This window comes from Eurypyga helias, unplaced genomic scaffold, assembly GCF_000690775.1.
Source record: "Eurypyga helias isolate BGI_N326 unplaced genomic scaffold, ASM69077v1 scaffold10893, whole genome shotgun sequence".
In the NCBI taxonomy this organism is placed as follows: Eukaryota; Metazoa; Chordata; class Aves; order Eurypygiformes; family Eurypygidae; genus Eurypyga; species Eurypyga helias.
This window is the reverse complement of record NW_010243103.1, coordinates 35,921-54,704: the sequence shown is the minus strand read 5'-3', so window position 1 is coordinate 54,704 and position 18,784 is coordinate 35,921. Positions and strand designations below refer to the sequence as shown.

At 41.2% G+C, this 18,784-nt stretch overlaps 1 protein-coding gene across 1 annotated transcript in view; it reads left to right on the top strand.

Moving 5' to 3' along the window:
- Positions 1-18,784, top strand: part of CTTNBP2 (cortactin binding protein 2) — a gene marked incomplete at its 5' end in the record, with an annotated part of 53,549 nt that overhangs the window by 3,395 nt on the left and 31,370 nt on the right. Inside the window, 3 exons of the mRNA XM_010149285.1 lie at positions 3,028-4,678; positions 10,628-10,831; positions 16,761-16,860. Of these exons, the coding sequence (XP_010147587.1) occupies positions 3,028-4,678; positions 10,628-10,831; positions 16,761-16,860 (1,955 nt within the window). The remainder of the gene's footprint in view (positions 1-3,027; positions 4,679-10,627; positions 10,832-16,760; positions 16,861-18,784) is intronic.

The window sequence follows — 18,784 nt, the reverse complement described above, 5'->3', positions numbered from 1 at the left end:
GGGGGGGGGGGGGGGAAGAGATAGAGATAGGATACAATGTAAAATGAGAAACTAATGCTGCTTTTGTCCATTTAAAATCAAATAGAAGACACACATATACATATTAGGGATTCCTTATTTATATGCAGTGCTTACAAATAAGATAGTAGTACGGTACGCTGATTTCATCCCAATCATATGTTAAAATCTGTTATTATTGGAAAGTGATATCATTTCACAACAGTTAATTTATAGAACAAATCCCTCATCTGAAAGCAAAATGTAGGAATAATAAAGTATAGAAAATGTTGATAAAACCATTTTCATTATAATCCTATTTCATTTCCAAGTTTTAAAAATGGTTTCTATTTCTCATTATTTTTGTATCTGTCTTAACAAAAAGAAACTGTTGGATGCTCCACTGTTACTGTTGGATGCTCCACGAGCTTTGAAATGCTTGTGAAGCACCCAAATGCTGTTGGATGCTTTCAAAAAAAAACCCAAACTAAACAAAAAAAACCCACAAATGAACAATTAAATGCTTGAGAACAGAATACTGATTTTTCTGCATGTGAAGAACTGGGAATGGGACCATTCCGAAGTACGGTGTCATCGTAATAGCTTGTAGTTTAATGTGCAGCTGTACTGCCATGAACATGACTGAAGACGCGGTGGTGGTGGTGTTTTGGAAAGACTGATAATGCCGACCTTATTTTTTATATATTTCACACTGTTTTTAAGAAAGCGGACTTGGTTTTGTGAAATACGTTGTACATAGTGAATTGGTTAACTTGGGATGATGCTTTAAAACCCCAGTGGAACCCCTCCACTGCTAAACAGGTTTTGAGGCGCTTGAAGCCAAGATGACATTTATAACGTAGGCATAATTTCCCGTAGTGATTTATTCCTCTTAGTTCACTGTTTCTTACGATAATGGTATGATTTCAAGAAGAAATTTTACTGTTACCATAATACACATCACATCAATATTACCATCACCTCTTTATGCTTTTTACCATTCTTATGACGAAAACGGGAGAGAAATTTTCAGTCAGGTGACAGGATGACAAGTACAGGGAGACTGAGACACACGTTCATCTCTAAGTCTAAATTCATACAGGATTTATTGTTTGTTCTCTCTGTCATGTCACTTCCTTCTTAAGTGTTTTCTCCTGCATGAATTCTACTTACCATGTGGAAAAAAATGATCCTGGGAGCAATGAGCTATAGCAGGTGGGATTTATTTCTATTACAGTGGCAGACTCCCTCCGTCTTGATGGCATGAGTTTCAACTCCGCTCTGTGGCATAACTGGAGAGTAACAAAACTGTTCTTTAAAAATTGTATTTATATTACCTTTTGCTTAAATGCAGTTTAGTTAAAAATGAATTGTGGACGCATCTACAGGGATGTTGAAGAAGCTTCCAGAGCTAAGAAATTTCCATCTCCCACTGGAGAGGACATGGAATAGTGTGCTGTAGCAATAAGCTTCTGAAAAACTATTATTTGTAATGCCTGGGGTTTTTTTTTGCCTGTCTGTCTGTCTTTCTGTTTTCATTTAGAACCAAGACAGTATTTTAAGCACTGACAGAGAGAGAAGATATCCATACCTACTACCAATCCCCTAGGCCTTCTTGTTTCCCACAGTACAGTTTACAGTAAATATATTCATGATGCTTTATTGTCTTAAACTCTGAAATTAGTTATCGTTTTACCATGACACTGCCATCTGAATCTATAATCTGTGATCCTTCTTTCATCTGTTGAAGTGAAACATTTCTTCCAGGCAAGATCTTAAATGCACTGCTCTTTGCCATAGCTTTCCTCATATAGTAGAAGCATGAAAGTTTCCTGTTGCAGTCAAAATTAACCATTCATGTTTGTGGGCACTTAATTTTTTTTTTCTCCTTAGGTACCTGAAAGTATTTTTACAGAAAAAAATCCCCACATAGAAAATGCACTGTAGCAGTACAGTTCTGAATCGTTCCTTCTGTGTTAGTCTGTACCTAAATATGAAGCAGAACTGACAAGGCTAAACCAATAAAAAGGGTGCAGGAGAAGGAGTGCTCAGCAGTTTCTTGGGGGTTTGTTTGGTTGATTTTTTTATCAGTCCTTCAGACAAGCTACAGAGGAAGCTAATGCATCGGTGTGTGAAGGGAGGAGCAGGAAGAAAGAAATCAATTTTTGTTGTTGTTTTTTGAGTTGTGTAAAAGTTTGCTTGGGAAAATACGAAGCAATTTGGGTCGAATTATTACTAGTAGGTATTTTGTGAAGTGGTGCATTAACATATTTTTCCAGTGCTTTTCTAGAACAGGGTCTTTGAATAAAAGCATATTCAGCAGGCAAGATGGCTTGGGGGTGGGGAACGAGGGGAAAAAACATTCTCGCCCATTATCTGTACATGGTAGGTAGTTGTTTGATTCTCGCTTATAACGTAGTTTGTCTAGCACTGATGGCACTGAACCTGCTGTTGGTGAATACAGGAAGATAGCTATGCCTGTGCCACAAAGTTGGTCTTAGAAACGAATGCCTTATTTCTAAATGTTAAAGCCAGATATAAGACACAAATTATAGGATGGACTGTGTATTTTAACCCTAATCTCCTTCAGTCTGAGGAAGACCTAAAACCTAAACCTTTAATTCCTGGGCTCAGAGTTCTTTGCAAAGCTTATCTCTTGCTTGTGTCTGGTTCCTGTACTAAGAAGAGGACTTTCTGTGGTGTCTTATGTCCAATTTCTGGAGAACAGGTAGCTCCTCACTCAGGAATCACAAGCATTTAATCACTTTGGGGAGTGTCTGTGTTTCCAGAGGAGGAAAGTAGATGGGCTTACTTAGTTTCTGAATTGCTCATCAGAGAAGTCTGTCTCTTTCTTTTGCCTGTATAAGATTATAGGCACTTGTGTTCAATACCACAGACCGCTTTCCTGGGGCGGAGAGGTTCATTTTCAGCATACTCTCAAAGGTTAAAATATCGATGTCAAGTTAATACTAGGTTATGTTGAATGTCTCCATCTTGTTAATGAGAATTTTTCTCTGTCCTTTCTTACAGTTGGAGATGGAAAAATCTCAGTTACAGAATCTTGAGCTGGAGCACAAAAAGCTATCTGCTCGTCTTGAAGAAGAACGTGGAAAGAATAAGCATGTAGTATTGATTTGTAAGCAGTTGTCTGGCCGAATTGTAGAGGAAGCCCAGAAACTGGAAGAAGTGATGTCAAAATTTGAAGAGGAAAAGAAAAAGGCCGCTGAATTGGAGGAGTCTCTTGCAGCTGAGAAACAAAGGAGTACACAAATGGAAGCTCAAATGGAAAAGCAGCTGTCTGAGTTTGACACAGAGAGAGAGCAGTTGCGTGCCAAACTCCATAGAGAGGAAGCGCATACCAATGACCTCAGAGAAGAGAGAGATAAGATGATCAAAATGATTGAGCAATTAAAGAAGGAGAATGAAAGTAAAGCTAATCTTTCTCTTAAAAATAAAGATAAAAATAAAGATAGGAATCTTGTTTCTGTTTCTGTTGAAACAGAAGAGCCAAGTTCAAGAACTGTTGCCTGCCAAACAGATACTGTAGTGATGGAGGGTAGCACAGAAAATGTGAAGAAGTTGCCTTTGACTGTATCTGTAAAGCCTTCTGCAGTGAACCCTCTAGCATCTGGCAATACAAAAATGAATGTGTGCACCAATGCAGCATTTGTGAAGCCTGTCATTGATCGGCAGTCTTCATCCAGTGAACTTGTCCCTCCCACAACTCCTGCTCCGACACAGAATCAAAACAGAATTGAGGAAAATGGACCAAGTACAGGCTCATCACCTGATTTACCAAGTAGCACTTCCCCTTTTTCAAACAGCAGTTCCCTTTGCACGCCTGCAGCACCGAGTGCCGCAGCTCAGAATCCTTCGCTCACCTCGTCTATGCACAGTCTGCATTCACCATCTGCCAACACTGCTGGGCATCCGGGCCTAAATCCACGAATCCAAGCAGCTAGATTTAGGTTTCAAGCGAATGCGAATGATCAAGACCAAAACGGGAACACAACCCAAAGCCCTCCCTCAAGGGACGTGTCCCCTACTAGTCGTGACAACCTGGTTGCCAAACAGGTAGCTCGGAATACCGTTACCCAGGTCCTGTCGAGATTTACAAGCCCTCAGGGCGGCACTCCATCGCGGCCGGGGACGTCACATTCGGTGGATGTTGGCACTTACCCCCCAGTTGGTAAAATGAGTTTAAAGACTCCCAGTGTATCGAGAATTGACAGAGGAAATCCGCCACCTATTCCTCCTAAAAAACCAGGGCTTTCACAAACTCCTTCTCCACCACACCCACAGCTTAAAATTTTAATGGATAGTGGTCGATCCCCAAATACAAGTGCAAAAACTGACAGCAAAACCGTGACCTCACCTCTTTCAAGTTCACCACAAGGAATCAGGGTAATAAATGAGGAAATTATTTCTAAGTCCTCACCTCAGCTGCCACCAAAACCTGCTATAGATTTATCTGTGGCACCTGCAGGCTGTGCCATACCAGCCATAGCCTCATCTCAGGTGGGTGCCTGGCCTTCCCACTTCCCTGGACTGAACCAACCTGCATGTTCAGAAAATTCCTTTGTCATTCCCACCACCATTGCCTGTAGCTCCTCCATAAACCCTGTTAGTGCTTCATCCTGTAGACCATGTGATTCAGACAGCCTCCTGGTAACAGCATCAGGTAAAGGGATTGATATGCTACAAACTGTCTCCCTCTAAAATAATGTTTTGGTTTTCCTCTGCGTCTCGTTTGCTTTATTTATCTTTTTATTACTTTCTCTTTTTTACTTTCTGAAAGCTGAAATTTTTATTTATATTTTTTTCCACATTCCAGGGGTATGGGAAGTCTTTTGCTGATTATAATGTTATAAATTAGCTTGCTTCTTCAAAGAGGTATCCAAATTGAAGGCTTTTTTTTTAAAGGTAAAGAGGAATAATGTTTAAAAGTAAATGGGCTGCAGGTTACAATATATTAGAAAACCTCATTTTTTTCTGTTTGCTTTTTTAGCAGGTTTTTGGTTGTGGGTTTGTTGGGGTTTTTTTTTATACTATAATTTTGGACTTCAAAATGCTTTCTCAGCCTGAAATAATGTTTTGAAAATTGTCACCGCTGGTGATCTTCCATGGAATAGATATTTCAGTGCTCTGTGAATCTTTGAGGAAGCAGTGCGTAGCTGGGGCCACTGGATTCTCCTGTGGCATTAGGTGGTGGCACATGAAGGTACCTAATTGCCTGGATAACCGCACACTTTCAAGTGTAGCACTTCTTACCTACAGAGTATGCTTCATCCTTGCTTCTGTTTTTCTATAGTTCTTCTGGATGTTACTTGTAGGCTTTGTTAATACTTGTGTGTGGCATCTCACGGGTTTGCTTCAACAGATAGCAACAAAGTTTTGCTGCTGGAGGGTTAAAATCCACACGTTAAGCTGGTAACTCTGTCTGTCGACTTAGCGCGTGTATCTGCTGTTCCTTTTGCGTTGTGGCGGGGACTTATTTGTGTGCTTACCATGCTGCTAGCTTCAGGGTGTCTTCTGGATGGCAATTAACTGGACAAAGACGGCCCTGGCCTGCCTTTCTGTTAATTGTCGATCTCCTGTAAATCTTTTTGGTCGGCATATTTCACTGCTGGGATCAATAGCACTGGGACGTTACGCAGAAGCTCCTCTTCAGCCTGTCTTGCTTGCACTGCAGTGAGGAAGACGGACACACAGTTATGGAACACTTCAGACCTTTGTCAGCATTGGAGGGTGTTTGAATGGTCTTATTCTCAGTTCAGTTACAGTACTTCAGTCCCCGTATCATCATCTACGGGGTGTAAAAGCCCGGCATAGCTGGGCTTTTCCATCCCACAGCCAAGCCCTCTCTGTTGGTTGCTGCACCGCTGCCTGATGAGGCAGTTGAACTCACTCACTGGTCTTGGGGAAGCTGTTCCAAAAGCAGCGTGTGGCAAACTCCTACCTGTATACACAGGAGATTCCAGGGCTCACGTTACTAAGGAATTTTTGTTCCCATTCCACTTCATTGAGGACTTCCTGCGTGTTTCTGGAGTAACCTAGTCGTTTGGCTGTGGCACTATGCTGTCAGAATCCTCTCTCCTTTCTGAACCATGCCGTAAAAATACGCACTCAGAAGTCTGACTTCCCATTTGTCTGCTACTTTCTCAGGGTTAACAACTGTGGGATTTGGTGGCTGCCTCTTGCTTTGCTGTTTTTCATATGGATGTCCTGAATTTTTATCTTAAATTCTTATTCCTAGCTGAGTCTGATAGTAGGTCATTAGTCTTCCAGTATTCTAGATATTCTCCAGACCTCATTTGCCTTCGGGTGCTATTAGGCTTCTTAATGGAATTAAAATTACCACCCTTTGACCTCGTAACTCCATGAATTGTTATCGCTTTAGTTTGTCCTTCGAGGCATAAACGTTTTTCCTAGGATGACAGTCGGCCTTTTAAGTTGGACTCCTCCATCCAATAGTCAGTCTCTGTTGCTTGTGAAATTTGTGACCGTTCTCAGAGGCAGTTCTCAAAGATAAGGTTTTTGTCAAAAACTTAGTTTTTTTTACATTGTGCTGGGTTTTGTGTTCAGATTGCCTTTCTTCATTTACACTCCACGTGCTTCTTTCTGGCAGGGGTGGAAATGTGGGTTCATTTAATCCATTTATAACCGTTGCTCTGAACATTTGACACCGTTACTGTTTTGCAAGTGGCAGAGCTCTTTGTGAATTGTTGCAATTACAAAGGGGAAGCATACCCCATAATCTCAGCTCTGCAAAGAAAGATAGCCTAAGCTCTAGGTAGTGGTCTAGATAATGTGGTCAGTAATGCCTGAATTCATGTCACTCTCTTTTTTTCAGTGCGACCTCTTGGGGTGAACACCATCTAACAAACTGCAAATATTACTGAAACCTCCTTCACACATCTGCATTTTCATTCCCTCTGGGCAGAGATTCAGTTAGTTTTATTAATGTTCCGGTTGATTTTAATCAGCTTCATTTATTTTTTTCAGAAAATGTTTAGAATTTCAATTTTACCTTCAGTTAAAGCAGAGCATGGTGAAAGCTGATTCATATTTTATTGCATAGTAAGTAGTGAGCTTCAATCAGAATTTGTTAACATTTTCAAACAACACTGCAAAACCAATTTAACATATTAAGAAGACATTGAAAGAAGCCTCCATTTTTATATTTTTGTTTTCCAAGAAATTCGTGTTTCTTTCTTCTGACCATGGGGTCAGAATTGTTGCTAATAGCCTGATCAGTCAGGTATTCTATTCATTAATTTAAAACCAGTTTCCTAGTTAGCTCGGATTCCTTGAAGAACACATCAGCCTTATTTTCAGTAAGGGAGCGTCTGGGTTCTCAAAGGAGCAGCTCTCAAGAGCGAACTTAAAATCAGAGCACCAATTGCTTCCATTCCGCACCCTGCCAAAGGAACATGGCGGTACCTTTTAGAGACGGGGCACCGTACTTATTCATTAATTTAAAACCAGTTTCCTAGTTAGCTCGGATTCCTTGAAGAACACATCAGCCTTATTTTCAGTAAGGGAGCGTCTGGGTTCTCAAAGGAGCAGCTCTCAAGAGCGAACTTAAAATCAGAGCACCAATTGCTTCCATTCCGCACCCTGCCAAAGGAACATGGCGGTACCTTTTAGAGACGGGGCACCGTACTACGTGTTGCTCTTCTCATCTCAAAGGAGCAGCTCTCAAGAGCGAACTTAAAATCAGAGCACAAAGAGACCAGCTTTTGTCATTAACGTTGAACAGACTGCACGTAGTGAAATTACGATGAACATTTATGGCCCAATTCAAAATCTGCGACAGTGTTTTCATTAACTTCAGCAGCCGTTGAACTGGTGCCAAAATGCTTCTGCTCTGTTTGGACTTCCTCGGTTCAACGGCTGTAAGACTTCAAAATGGAAACGAAGGCAGGCAGTTGGATTTCCATACCCCTGGGACTTCTGCTTTCACTTTCTTCTGGGTTTTGCGCTTTTTATGTCACTCTTCAATGAAGTTTTATTTTGCTCATTTCTGTAACGATTGATTTATTCTCTCTATACAATTGGCTTCGAAGTTAAAAGTGTGTGGGGGGTGAGGGACTGATCTGGGCTCTGAAATTAACCACCTCACATTCTGAAGCTGATGCCAGAAGCTGTTCTTGTCTGTCCCTCTGCCCTTCATCACTGCATGCCCTACACACTTTCACCGATGCTTCACGCTTCCGGACTTTTTGCATCTGTAACCATGTACTTTCCTTATTGGTATTTCCTAACGTTGCTGTGTTTTGTGGAATGAATTCAGCTTTATTCTATTGCTTTACGCTGATAAAAGAAGCTGAAGTTAGGTTTGTGTTATTACCTGCTTTTTGTATCTTTCTTTCAGTAGAAGGTTTTCATCTAACGATAACCTGGTGTGCAGGATTTCATCAGTGAATCGCAACAACATATTTTTCATTTCAAAGAGTTGAAATGAAAGTTAAGACACCACATATGGCACCCAAATAAAACCCTCTTTTATTCTGGAATTTCTGTTGATGACGCTTTAAAAGAAAATGGGAAAAACTTACATTGTTTTCAGTACGGAAGGGAACCCAGAATTACTGTTCGTATTACAAAACTACTTGGGAAAGTGAACTTCATGCTTGAAGCTTAGCGTCGGGCTCCCAGAATCCCCCCAGATAATTCCAGTGTGCCTTGGACAAAGAATGTTAGCATCTGGAGTGCCACCCTAGCAGCATCCACTGTCAGTTAACTACCACGGCACGACAGGCAGAACTACACAGGTACCATTTAAAATCACTGATGCATACAGCAACAGCTGCAGCACCCTTAGTTTCAAAGAATAGCAAAAGGTTGGAAAAATAAAACCACTTTTCTGATGGAAAGAAAGAACAAAAGTTATTCTTCAGACTTCTGGGGATTTTGTAAGAGTTAACTGTAAGTGCAAATAGATACAGATTTTTTTATCACTTAAAGAATGGAGTTTGCTTACTATTTACAAACTTCAGAAAACCCTCAAAAACCTCTGATTAAAAATATTGGAGAAACAAATACTAATAAGAGTATTAATAGCCAGAATGTAGCTTCAGAATTGAAGTTGGATGGAGTGAACTTTACAGTCTGTCGTCAGTTTAAAGTTGCATTTATAAGGTAACTTCACAGCTGTAGTGACGACTTCTTACAGTCAGTGTCGAATCAGTAAGTTGAAAATACTGGAAAAATATGTTTTCTTTACATCCTGAACTAGTAAACTTAATTTGAAATTACTAATTCAGGTTACATTAGAAACAAATATGAAAATACTCCAAGCATTTCTTTTTGTGGTTGTTTTGAACTGGGTTCTTCATTGCGGCTGCTCAGGTGATGGATTCTTGTCTGGACCTTAATTAAAATTTGACTGGATCTTGCAAGGTTCCCAGATCTATTGCTTCTGTGGAACTCTAACTTCCATATTTCATTTCATTTTTCCAAACTGCAGAGCAGATCATCCCAGCATAGTAGAGCTACTGCCACGCGTCTTTTCCGGTTCTAGGTGTTGGAGGTTGGATGGCCCTTGATCAGCTTGGTGGAGCTGGAGGTCGTGCCCTGCAGCTCCTCTTCAGCCCTGGGGGCTGTAGAACTACAGTGAAAGCTGCGTAAACTTGCTTTGTATTGTCAGATTTCAGCCTCATAAAATAGCTTGTGTGTGGCCACGGAATACAAAGTTCGTCAAGAAATACAATGCGGATTTTCTAAATGTAATAAAATAAGAAAAGGAAAAATCTTTCTTCTATTTTCTTTTGCAGTCCTTGGTCAAAGAAGAATGCACAAAATTTTCTATGCCTTATGCAGCAAACTTCATATTCTTAACAAACTCCCTTCTAAAGCTGATAAGTAACGAACAGCACATTTAACCAAGATAACTCCTAAGCTTTCAAAGCTTTGAAGTGAATATTATTTTTTAACAGGGTGACTTTCATTCGTAAATTTTATAGAATCTATTACTCATTCATACTGGAGCATTTTATAACACATTGTTTAAGTGTCGGTGAGTGCAAGGAACATTACCGTAAGGTACACTTCAGTCAGATATATTTATTTCTGTATTATTTGCCTAACTGGTTTCTACATTTTTTGAAAACACATTGAAAGATGCTTAAAGTTATTAAGACCACGTGTGATTTTTCTGTAGACCTGCAGGTGAGATATCAATACTGAAGTTTTTCACCAAGACTGTAAAGGATGAGATTTCATATGAAATTTATTTGGCCTTTTTTTTAAAACTTTTTTTAGATACTTTAGAAAAAATTCCCAGCATAGGAGCAATTAAATTAAAACTTGTGTAAGGCTTTCGGTAGTTTCTGGATTTTAATAGTATACATTTTTTGAGACATCCAGCTGCTACCACAGTTCATAAGTTTCACGTTAACCTTTTGCAATGGAATCTGTTCATTTGCATTAACAGTTGTCACCCTTACCTGCAGATTTTACTCTTCAGAATACCTTCTGATACATAGACAAAGCGTCATCACAAAACTTGCGCTGAACTAACGAATCTTGTCATTTTGAAGATCCTCTTTGATTTTTAAAGGCACACAGAAAAAGCAAAGCTTTATTTATGCGTCTTCCATCTAACTTCTGTTGCTTTAACTCACAGGCTGGTCTTCCTCCCTAACCCCTTTGTTAACAAGTGGTGGTCCTGTCCCCCTGGGTGGCAGGCCCACTCTTCTTCACCAAGCTGCTGCCCAGGGAAATGTCACTTTATTATCAATGCTGCTTAATGAAGAAGGACTGGACATTAATTACTCTTGTGAAGATGGCTATTCTGCCTTGTATTCTGCTGCTACGAATGGACATACAGGTAGGTGATTCTAAGTTTTGTTACGATATACAAATCAAATAATGAAAGCTTTTTTCGTGAGTTTTAAATAGTTAGGTCAGCTGCCTGTCATTTAAAAATATGAAAGTGAAACTGAGACATGCAGATTATGTGACAGAAGTCATAGTATAGCGTGTATGTAAGCAATACCTTTGGAGACAAGATTTTGGAACACAGAAAGCATTCTTGCTTGTGGTAGCATTCTGCAGGAATAGCCATTCCAATTCTCCCTTCCTATAAAAAGCCACCAGACATCGTCACCACATGTTCTGTGACAAACCAAAGATCTTTTGTAGCAAAGGCAATTTGAAAGAACGGGCTTTCCTCTACAGGGAGTAAGCAGGAAAGAATAGGTCATCAGCAGTGTTTTGATCTCCTGCAGCAGCAGTGCAGATGATGGAAGATGGTTTCAGAGTAGTGTGTTATTTGGGAAATAAAATGAACTGACTGTATTTTTGAGGCAGAGGAAATAGCCTTAGTTTGCCCTACTGAGATACCATTTTTCTTTTTCTTTTCCCCACTACTCCAACCCTCAGTCTGGAGGAGGCAGCATGTCGGAACCTTTCAGCAGTCTTCATATATTATAAATATATTGATGAGATGAGGCAAATCAGAGAATGGTTTGGAAGGGCCCTTAAAGACCATCTAGTTCCAACCCCCTGCCATGGGCAGGGACACCTTCCACTAGACCATGTTGCTCAAAGCCGCATCCAGCCTGGCCTTAGATGTTACTAAGAGATACGAATTTCATGGATAAAACCTCCAGGCAATAATTTCAGAGTGTTAACACAAGGCTCTCAAACAGCAGCCTTCTTTAAAATTCCAGAACATGTTACTGTATTTTTTTTTTTTTTGTACTTACGTAAAAACATCCTAGATTCTTGTACAGCAAATGGCATCATTATGCCGTTTTGGACCCTAAATATGAGATCCACCAATACCAATGACAAAAATTCCACTAATTTTTAGTAAAGACAAGATTTTACTTCACAGTAAAAGGTCAAATTTAGTGTGTTTAAAGCTACCGCTTTTGAGGGCACTTTGTGGTTTTATTTAACAATGGATTTGTTAGTGACACAATTAGAAAACCCTGGTACAGTGTTTAAGAGAGTATGTAGGGAGACTGTTCCATTATTTTTCTCAAGTATCTTAAAAATCAGAGTAAGTTAGGATACAAAAGCCATAGCTAGGCAGATAGTGTACATTTTTCTCACATGTTCAAGTTTAATTTTGCTACCAGGCGTAGGGATAGGAGGAATCTTCCCTTTGTTCAGAATGCTATGATTTGTCTTTGCTTGCTAGGTGCTGTGGTTTACTTTGTAGGAACATCTGGGCCTTTTCATCTGACAGATTCTTTGCTGTTGCCAAGACTCTTAAAATATTGGAAAAGTTCTTTATTTTATTTTCTTCCTTTGCCATTTTTTTCCCAAGCTTTTAATTTCAGTAGTAAGAGCCCAGGTTTATTATATTGCGTGGATTTATTTTTCTCCCCTCACTGAATGGGTGTTCTGTGGATCCTTGTAGGCTTACATCCATTTATCACTGGTGGTGTTCGTGGGAGACTGTAATTGACCCAATTCTTCTTCACCCGCCTTGTATTCCTGAAATGTTGCGAAGCAAATGCCCTGATTCTCAGTTACAGTTACTGAACAGCTCTTACTGACAGCAAAGGCAATTTGGTTTCTTGTTTTATTGTCAGCATTTCAAATAAGGAGGGTGCTTGACAGAAGCATGCACACACAATAATGAAAACAAAAACGTGCATATTCATCCTGTAATAGGTTAATATCTTTCACTTTTTAAGATAAAAATGTATATTACAAAGGTTCTAGTGCTCCACTGAGAGTTGACAGGATGTGAAAAACACTTTGTTGTACAAATCATCACATTTTAGCGACTGACTGGACAATATGAATTCTGAATGAGAGAATCACACACCAGCAGTACTGATGTCTCCTTGCTATATTGTGTGAAAATGGAGAGTAGTAGATTTCTAGTATTTTTGGGGAAAGCTTTTCATGCTGCACTTCAATATATGATCCTTTCTTTGTCACTTACGGTTTGTTCCTGAGTGCTTGGATAGATGCAGCTCTTCAGAGTGGAGACTTTCGAAAGCAACTGTATGTGAAGATACCTAGGTTTAAGAAAGAAAGTGCAGGAATAAAACTCTTCTTTTTAAAAAGTCCTTTTTACTAGCTTTTTATAACTAACCAGGTGAAAAGGAATGACAGTGATGTAATTTTAAGAAGGATAAAACAATTTATTCTACAGAATTTTTTGTTGTGTTGAGTAGGATTGCCAGTGGTAAGTTCCCATCTTCTGGCTGGGTTTTATTCCTTAGAATCATAGGAGCATTTAGGTTGGAAAAGAACTTTCAGATATCAAGTCCAAGCGTAAGAGTTAACCCATAAGCTTGCTCTGGTAGGTGATGACGCCGTGATTTAATTTATTGAGAATATTTGTAACCTGGAGTTAGTTACTGAATAGATGCAGAGGTTTCTAGGATCCCTTGGTTCTTCTCACTCAACTAACCAGATTTCCCGATTTCTTCTGGGAAATAGTTGCCCAGAAGAAAAGGGTAGCTCTGGACTTGTTAAGAGCCAGCATTGTGAGTACCTGCCTCCCTTCAGAAACAAACAGCATGTTGCAGGGAGTCAGGGAAGAGTGGGAAGTGAATGACCTCCACACGTCTTCGGTGAAGAAACACACAGTATTTGCGATGTGCAGGTGACCAGAGAAAGGTGAAGCACATCGTACCCAGCATGACGGCGGCAGCTGTTACGTGCTCTCAGCCCAGTCTGTAGAGAAAATTGAGTTACACAAGAGAGAAGTCTAATATTCTTTCCTGATCTGCCCTGTTTGCAAACTGCGTAGCCTTCCTGTTCATAAACAGTTGCCTTTTGAGAGCGGCCGCCGCGGGTTTCTGCAGCACACGAAGCTCATAGCAGCTGCTTTGTTCCCTGCACACACTGTCCCCAGTTCTGCAGGTCTGAGAGCGCAAACTTCGCCCTGAAAATATACGCTCAAAGCTTCCTTTGTGTTTTAGTGGACATGAGGAAACGGTTGGTTTTGTGATTTAACCACCAGATTAGGACAGCTGAACAGATTGTTTTGTCAGGCTCTCTTGGTCTGAGCCGTTCGCAAAGCAGGAGCCCCTTTGGTCTGTTATGCACTCGGTAACATGTACAGTACTTCATCAGCTGATCTATCTGCCTGTCTGCATTGAGTTGCCAGTCCTGACCACGCACGAGGTGGTTGAGAAAGAGAGGATGAAATCAGAAGAGTTCCTGAGACTGAGAGATGTGAAGAGAATAGTAATAATATCCTTTGGACTCAGCTGTGTGCTAATCACGTGCATTGATGGTATAACCGGTTCTCTTCTGTCCTGGGTTTTTGGAGGCTGTGGCATCCCAATTGATAGGAAAAACTGGAATGATGTGGGAAGTAGAAAGGAGTGAGGTGCAGAGACATACAGCTACATGGAGTCAGCTCTGCCAAGCCACTGGCTGTATCCGCATGGTGTTTGCCAGCACTCTGGAAGAACTAACTACCCAGCTGTGGTGGAGAGCAGTAAAGTCTCCAGGTGTTTGTGCTAATAAACTCCCAGGTTTTGCTTGTGCTTTGACCAAAACCTTTAACTGAGTGACAACATAAGCATCTGCCCTGTGCCTGCCCTTCCACCCAGTCCCCTCCACTGTCGATTACTTCTGTGGCAGACAGCAGTGGACTGGAGTTAATGAGCCTGGATTGACCCAAATCACCCTTCCCCAAATCCCAATCAAAAGTTCATCCGGAGGACCCAGGCTTCTTGGAGACCACTGCTCTTTTTCATGATGTGCCACCCCCACAGGTCACGTAGGCCTCACTAGCTCACACGGTCTGCCTTACGGACGCAGCTGTATTTCCTCATGCTTGCACCTAACCCTGAGGATAAGGAGCTCTTGCCAGTGGTCTGCATCAGAAACAGTATTTTCATGTAGATCAACCGCCACCTGAGTGACCTGTCAATCGATAATTGTGAGTTAACCGCACCTTTTTAGAAAAGTGGTCTTGTTCTGTGCATTCTTCATGGCTTTTGCGTGGCTGACGTGTGCTTTATGGAGACACCAACGAGTATTCTAGCCGTGTTCTTGAAATTGCTGGAAGAACGGTTTTTTCAACATCCTTCATAAACTTTAGAAGTATTCTAGGATGTCAAGCAGGAATCTGTGTTTTCCAGCTAATTGTTTAATAGAAGACTGGGGTCGATGGAAAGAAGTCATTGTTAGCAGAGTATTTTTTCTGTTGCAAAGTGATTGAAAATATAATTTGATTTGAATTGGTGTTATCTTACAAGTGGAAGTGCTAGGTGAGGCAGTTAACAGAGAGCTTCTTTCTGACTTGAAACTACTACGGGTGAAGCCCTGGAAGTTTATCCTCACAACCAACTTTAAAAAAAAAAAACCACTAAAATCAGATCACATTACTTATTTAAGAATTTAAGAGTCTTAATTGCAATATAATGATTTACAGTGTTTTACAATATTATTTCTTAGTTTTAACTTATTTATTCAATCAACTCCAGAAAATCTGTATTAATATATGAAAGAATTGTAACAGGAGTAAATACGTTCAGGAGCATTTTAGATTGATTTCTAAGCAGTCCTAAATACATGTTTCTGACAGGTAAACTTCATCAGCTTAGCTCCAAGATCTTACCCAGTGCTGGAACAGAGTCATAGAATCACAGAATGGTTTGGGTTGGAAGGGACCTTAAAGACCATCTAGTTCTAACCCCTCTGCCATGGGCAGGGACATCTTCCACTAGACCAGGTTGCTCAAAGCCTCATCCAGCCTGGCCTTGAACACTTCCAGGGATGGGGCATCCACGGCTTCTCTGGGCAACCTGTTCCAGTGCCTCACCACCCTCTCTGTGAAGAATTTCTTCCTGATATCTAATCTAACCCTCCCCACTTTCAATTTAAACCCATTACCCCTTGTCCTGTCACTACAGGCCCTTGTACAAAGTCCCCCCCAGCTTCCTTGTAGCCCCTTCAGGTACTGGAAGGTGCTATAAGGGCTCCCCAGAGCCTTCTCTTCTCCAGGCTGAACAAGCCCAACTCTCTCAGCCTTTCCTCACAGGAGAGGAGAATGCACTCAGCTTGCTCAGAAATGAGGTCAGGAGCTTATAATTGGTGTTCAGCTGAGCTGATTTTCAAAGTAGTATTTGCAACTACATAAGAATTGTTTTAGTTTGGTCTAGAACCAGTTTCAAGGAAATAGATGAAGTATTTTCTTCAAACTTAATTGCATCAAATGATACTCCACTTTGTGGATGAAAAGCGGTCTAATTACTGTGTAATTAATTATCTTAATTTAGCTGTAGGATGGTGGAATCAGGCTGGTACTATTTTTTTGCGTGTCATTTTGGAAATGTATGAGTGGGAATGGTCTGGGGAGGTTGGAGGTTGTCAGCTTATCTTATCTGTTCTTGCAATCCCACGTCAGTGTCCTGAAACAACAGGCCAGCCTGTTGAGTTAGGTGTGTCTTGTGAGCCTCTTCCCCGGGGCTGTCATCTCTGGGGTGTCTCACAGGACTCTGCTGCCTTCCAGGGCTGCTGGAAAAGTCAAAGCGCCCGCCTTAGAGATACATAAATTAGCTGACACCGTGGGAGTCGCCAGCAATGGGCACAGATTTGGATCCCAGTAGAACCCAACCCCGGCCCTTTTTGCAGGAGGGTGGCAGTGTCCCCAGGGAGTCCTGCTCACCTCTCTCCTGCAGACTGCTTCCAGAGCTGCTACTTCAGCGCCCTGAGGCGCACGTTGTGCGGTCAAAAGACTGGTTGGTGTTGCCCCTTGAGTAGGTTTTAACGTCTGGTAGTTTTAACCACTTGTGTCCCTCGCTTCAGTCTATGTTATGCTCCGTTCACAGACTGTGTGAGATTGCTGCTGTCTGCAGAAGCACAGGTTGATGCTGCTGATAAAAACGGCTTTACACCCTTGTGTTCAGCGGTCGCTCAGGGACATACCAAGTAAGTGCAGTCTTAAGATTTTGCCCATCAGCTATTACTCAGTTTGGTATTCTCTTTACATTATGGGGTTTTTTCATTACATCACTGTTGCAGTCTTGGGTATAAATGCATTTAACTGCCCTTTATTTAAAGCATCTACTGAAACTCATGTGCCATTCTGCTTTTAATATTTTCCATCTGGTTTGTTTCCAGTTCCCATTCTTAAGTTTGCTGAACATGTATTCTTAGTGACCACAATACGACGGTGGTCCATGTGGGTGTCATACCTTGGAGTGTCTTAATTTCCTTCCAGTTCTCAGCCACAATACAGGATTAACGGGGGAAGGAGGAAAGGAATTATTTCTGCACTGATTTTTTTTGAAGCGCAGAGAACTAGGAATGTCGTACTCGGAGACAAAAGAACGTTTATCTGAGTGGTCTCCTGAGTGATACGGAATCAAATACTTGAAACGACAAAACAGGTCTTTTTTAGGTTTGCGTTCTTTGATCAGTAACTTTGAAAAACAGGAATTTATGTGTAAGTCAAAGACTGTTTCTAAGGAAATTCTTCAAAATGTAATTACAGTAGTTTTATTTTTTGAAGCTCCTACTATTATACAGATTGGTGTTTTGTCACAGCATGATTGGAAAAACTATGTTGTCTTTTCATCCCGATAACCAGTACAGAAGAATTCATGCAGATGACTGGCTTTTTCCCTCCCTTTTCATCCCTTCACCAGAGGAGCTGAAGGCTGATGTTGTGTTTCTGTTCTGCAGCTTTACTGTGTATCAGGGAATTGTAGGAACTGGAACAGACAGTTGAAAGCAACCACTAGATACCCTCTTCCAGAGCATCCTTATCCAGATAAAACTGTTTCACAAATGCAGAAAGTCTTAAACAGCGTGACTAGGAAACTCTAACAGACTTTACCTTTGGTTTATGTATCTTTGGGTTTGATTATCTCTCGGTTTTGATTCTTTTAATACTGCATTTTACTATTTTTAGGGATTTTACTCTGATATAATAATTTGTTGAGGTCAGAGTCTTTGAGTGTTGTTATACTGTGATAGGCCCTGGCCCAACAGTGAGGAAGAGTGGGATCCCTGTCCTTTGCACAGTCCTCCATGAGCCTATAAGGATCATCAGGGATTCTTGCCACTTCTTAGAGGACGTCAAGCTTAGCAGCTAATGGGCATCTTGTACCGGAAGTCTTAATCCAAAGCTAGCAGATTCCCAGTAGGCCTTTCAAGCACAGGAATACATACTCAGTTAAACGTTTCAGTGTTTTGTGTAAAATGTGTAAAAACAGGTGAGTTGACAAGACCAAGCAAAACCACAGTCATCGTACTGGCTCAGCACAACACACACTGTAGACTTTGCTTAAACAGGAAGCTGTTTCTCTGGTTTACCCCACAACACCGGGCTGTGTCGTCTGCTGCGTTATGGTCGTGCAGACCCAATAGGCTTTTTCCCTAAGAGTGACCTACGTAGTGGGAAATCCCTAAACATTTTTCTTGACTTCCCTTTCTTCTTAGATTCTAAACGTGAGCCAGATTGTAAAAGTGAGTGGAGTAATAACAGTACGGCCAAAAATATTAGAGGGATCATGAATACTTTTGTGTGATTTGCTGGATACTTCAAAGTTCTGGCTCAGACAGTATCTGCAACAGGCAGACTTTGGGGCAGCAGTCTAGTCTGTCCCCTTTCAAGTGTTGTGCTGTGTAGTTGCTGTTAGGAGAAATGTTCGGTGTCATCTCCCATGCGGTGCAGGCCAGGCTGGCCTCGTCTCGTGGTTTAGGCCCAGCCAGCAGCAAAGGACCACGCGGCCGCACGCTGCAGCGGGACGGGGAGGACAAAGTACGAGGAAGGGCTGGTGGGTCAGGACAGGGACAGGGAGAGATCATTCACCCGTTATGGTCAAGGGAAAGACAGACTCGACCTAGG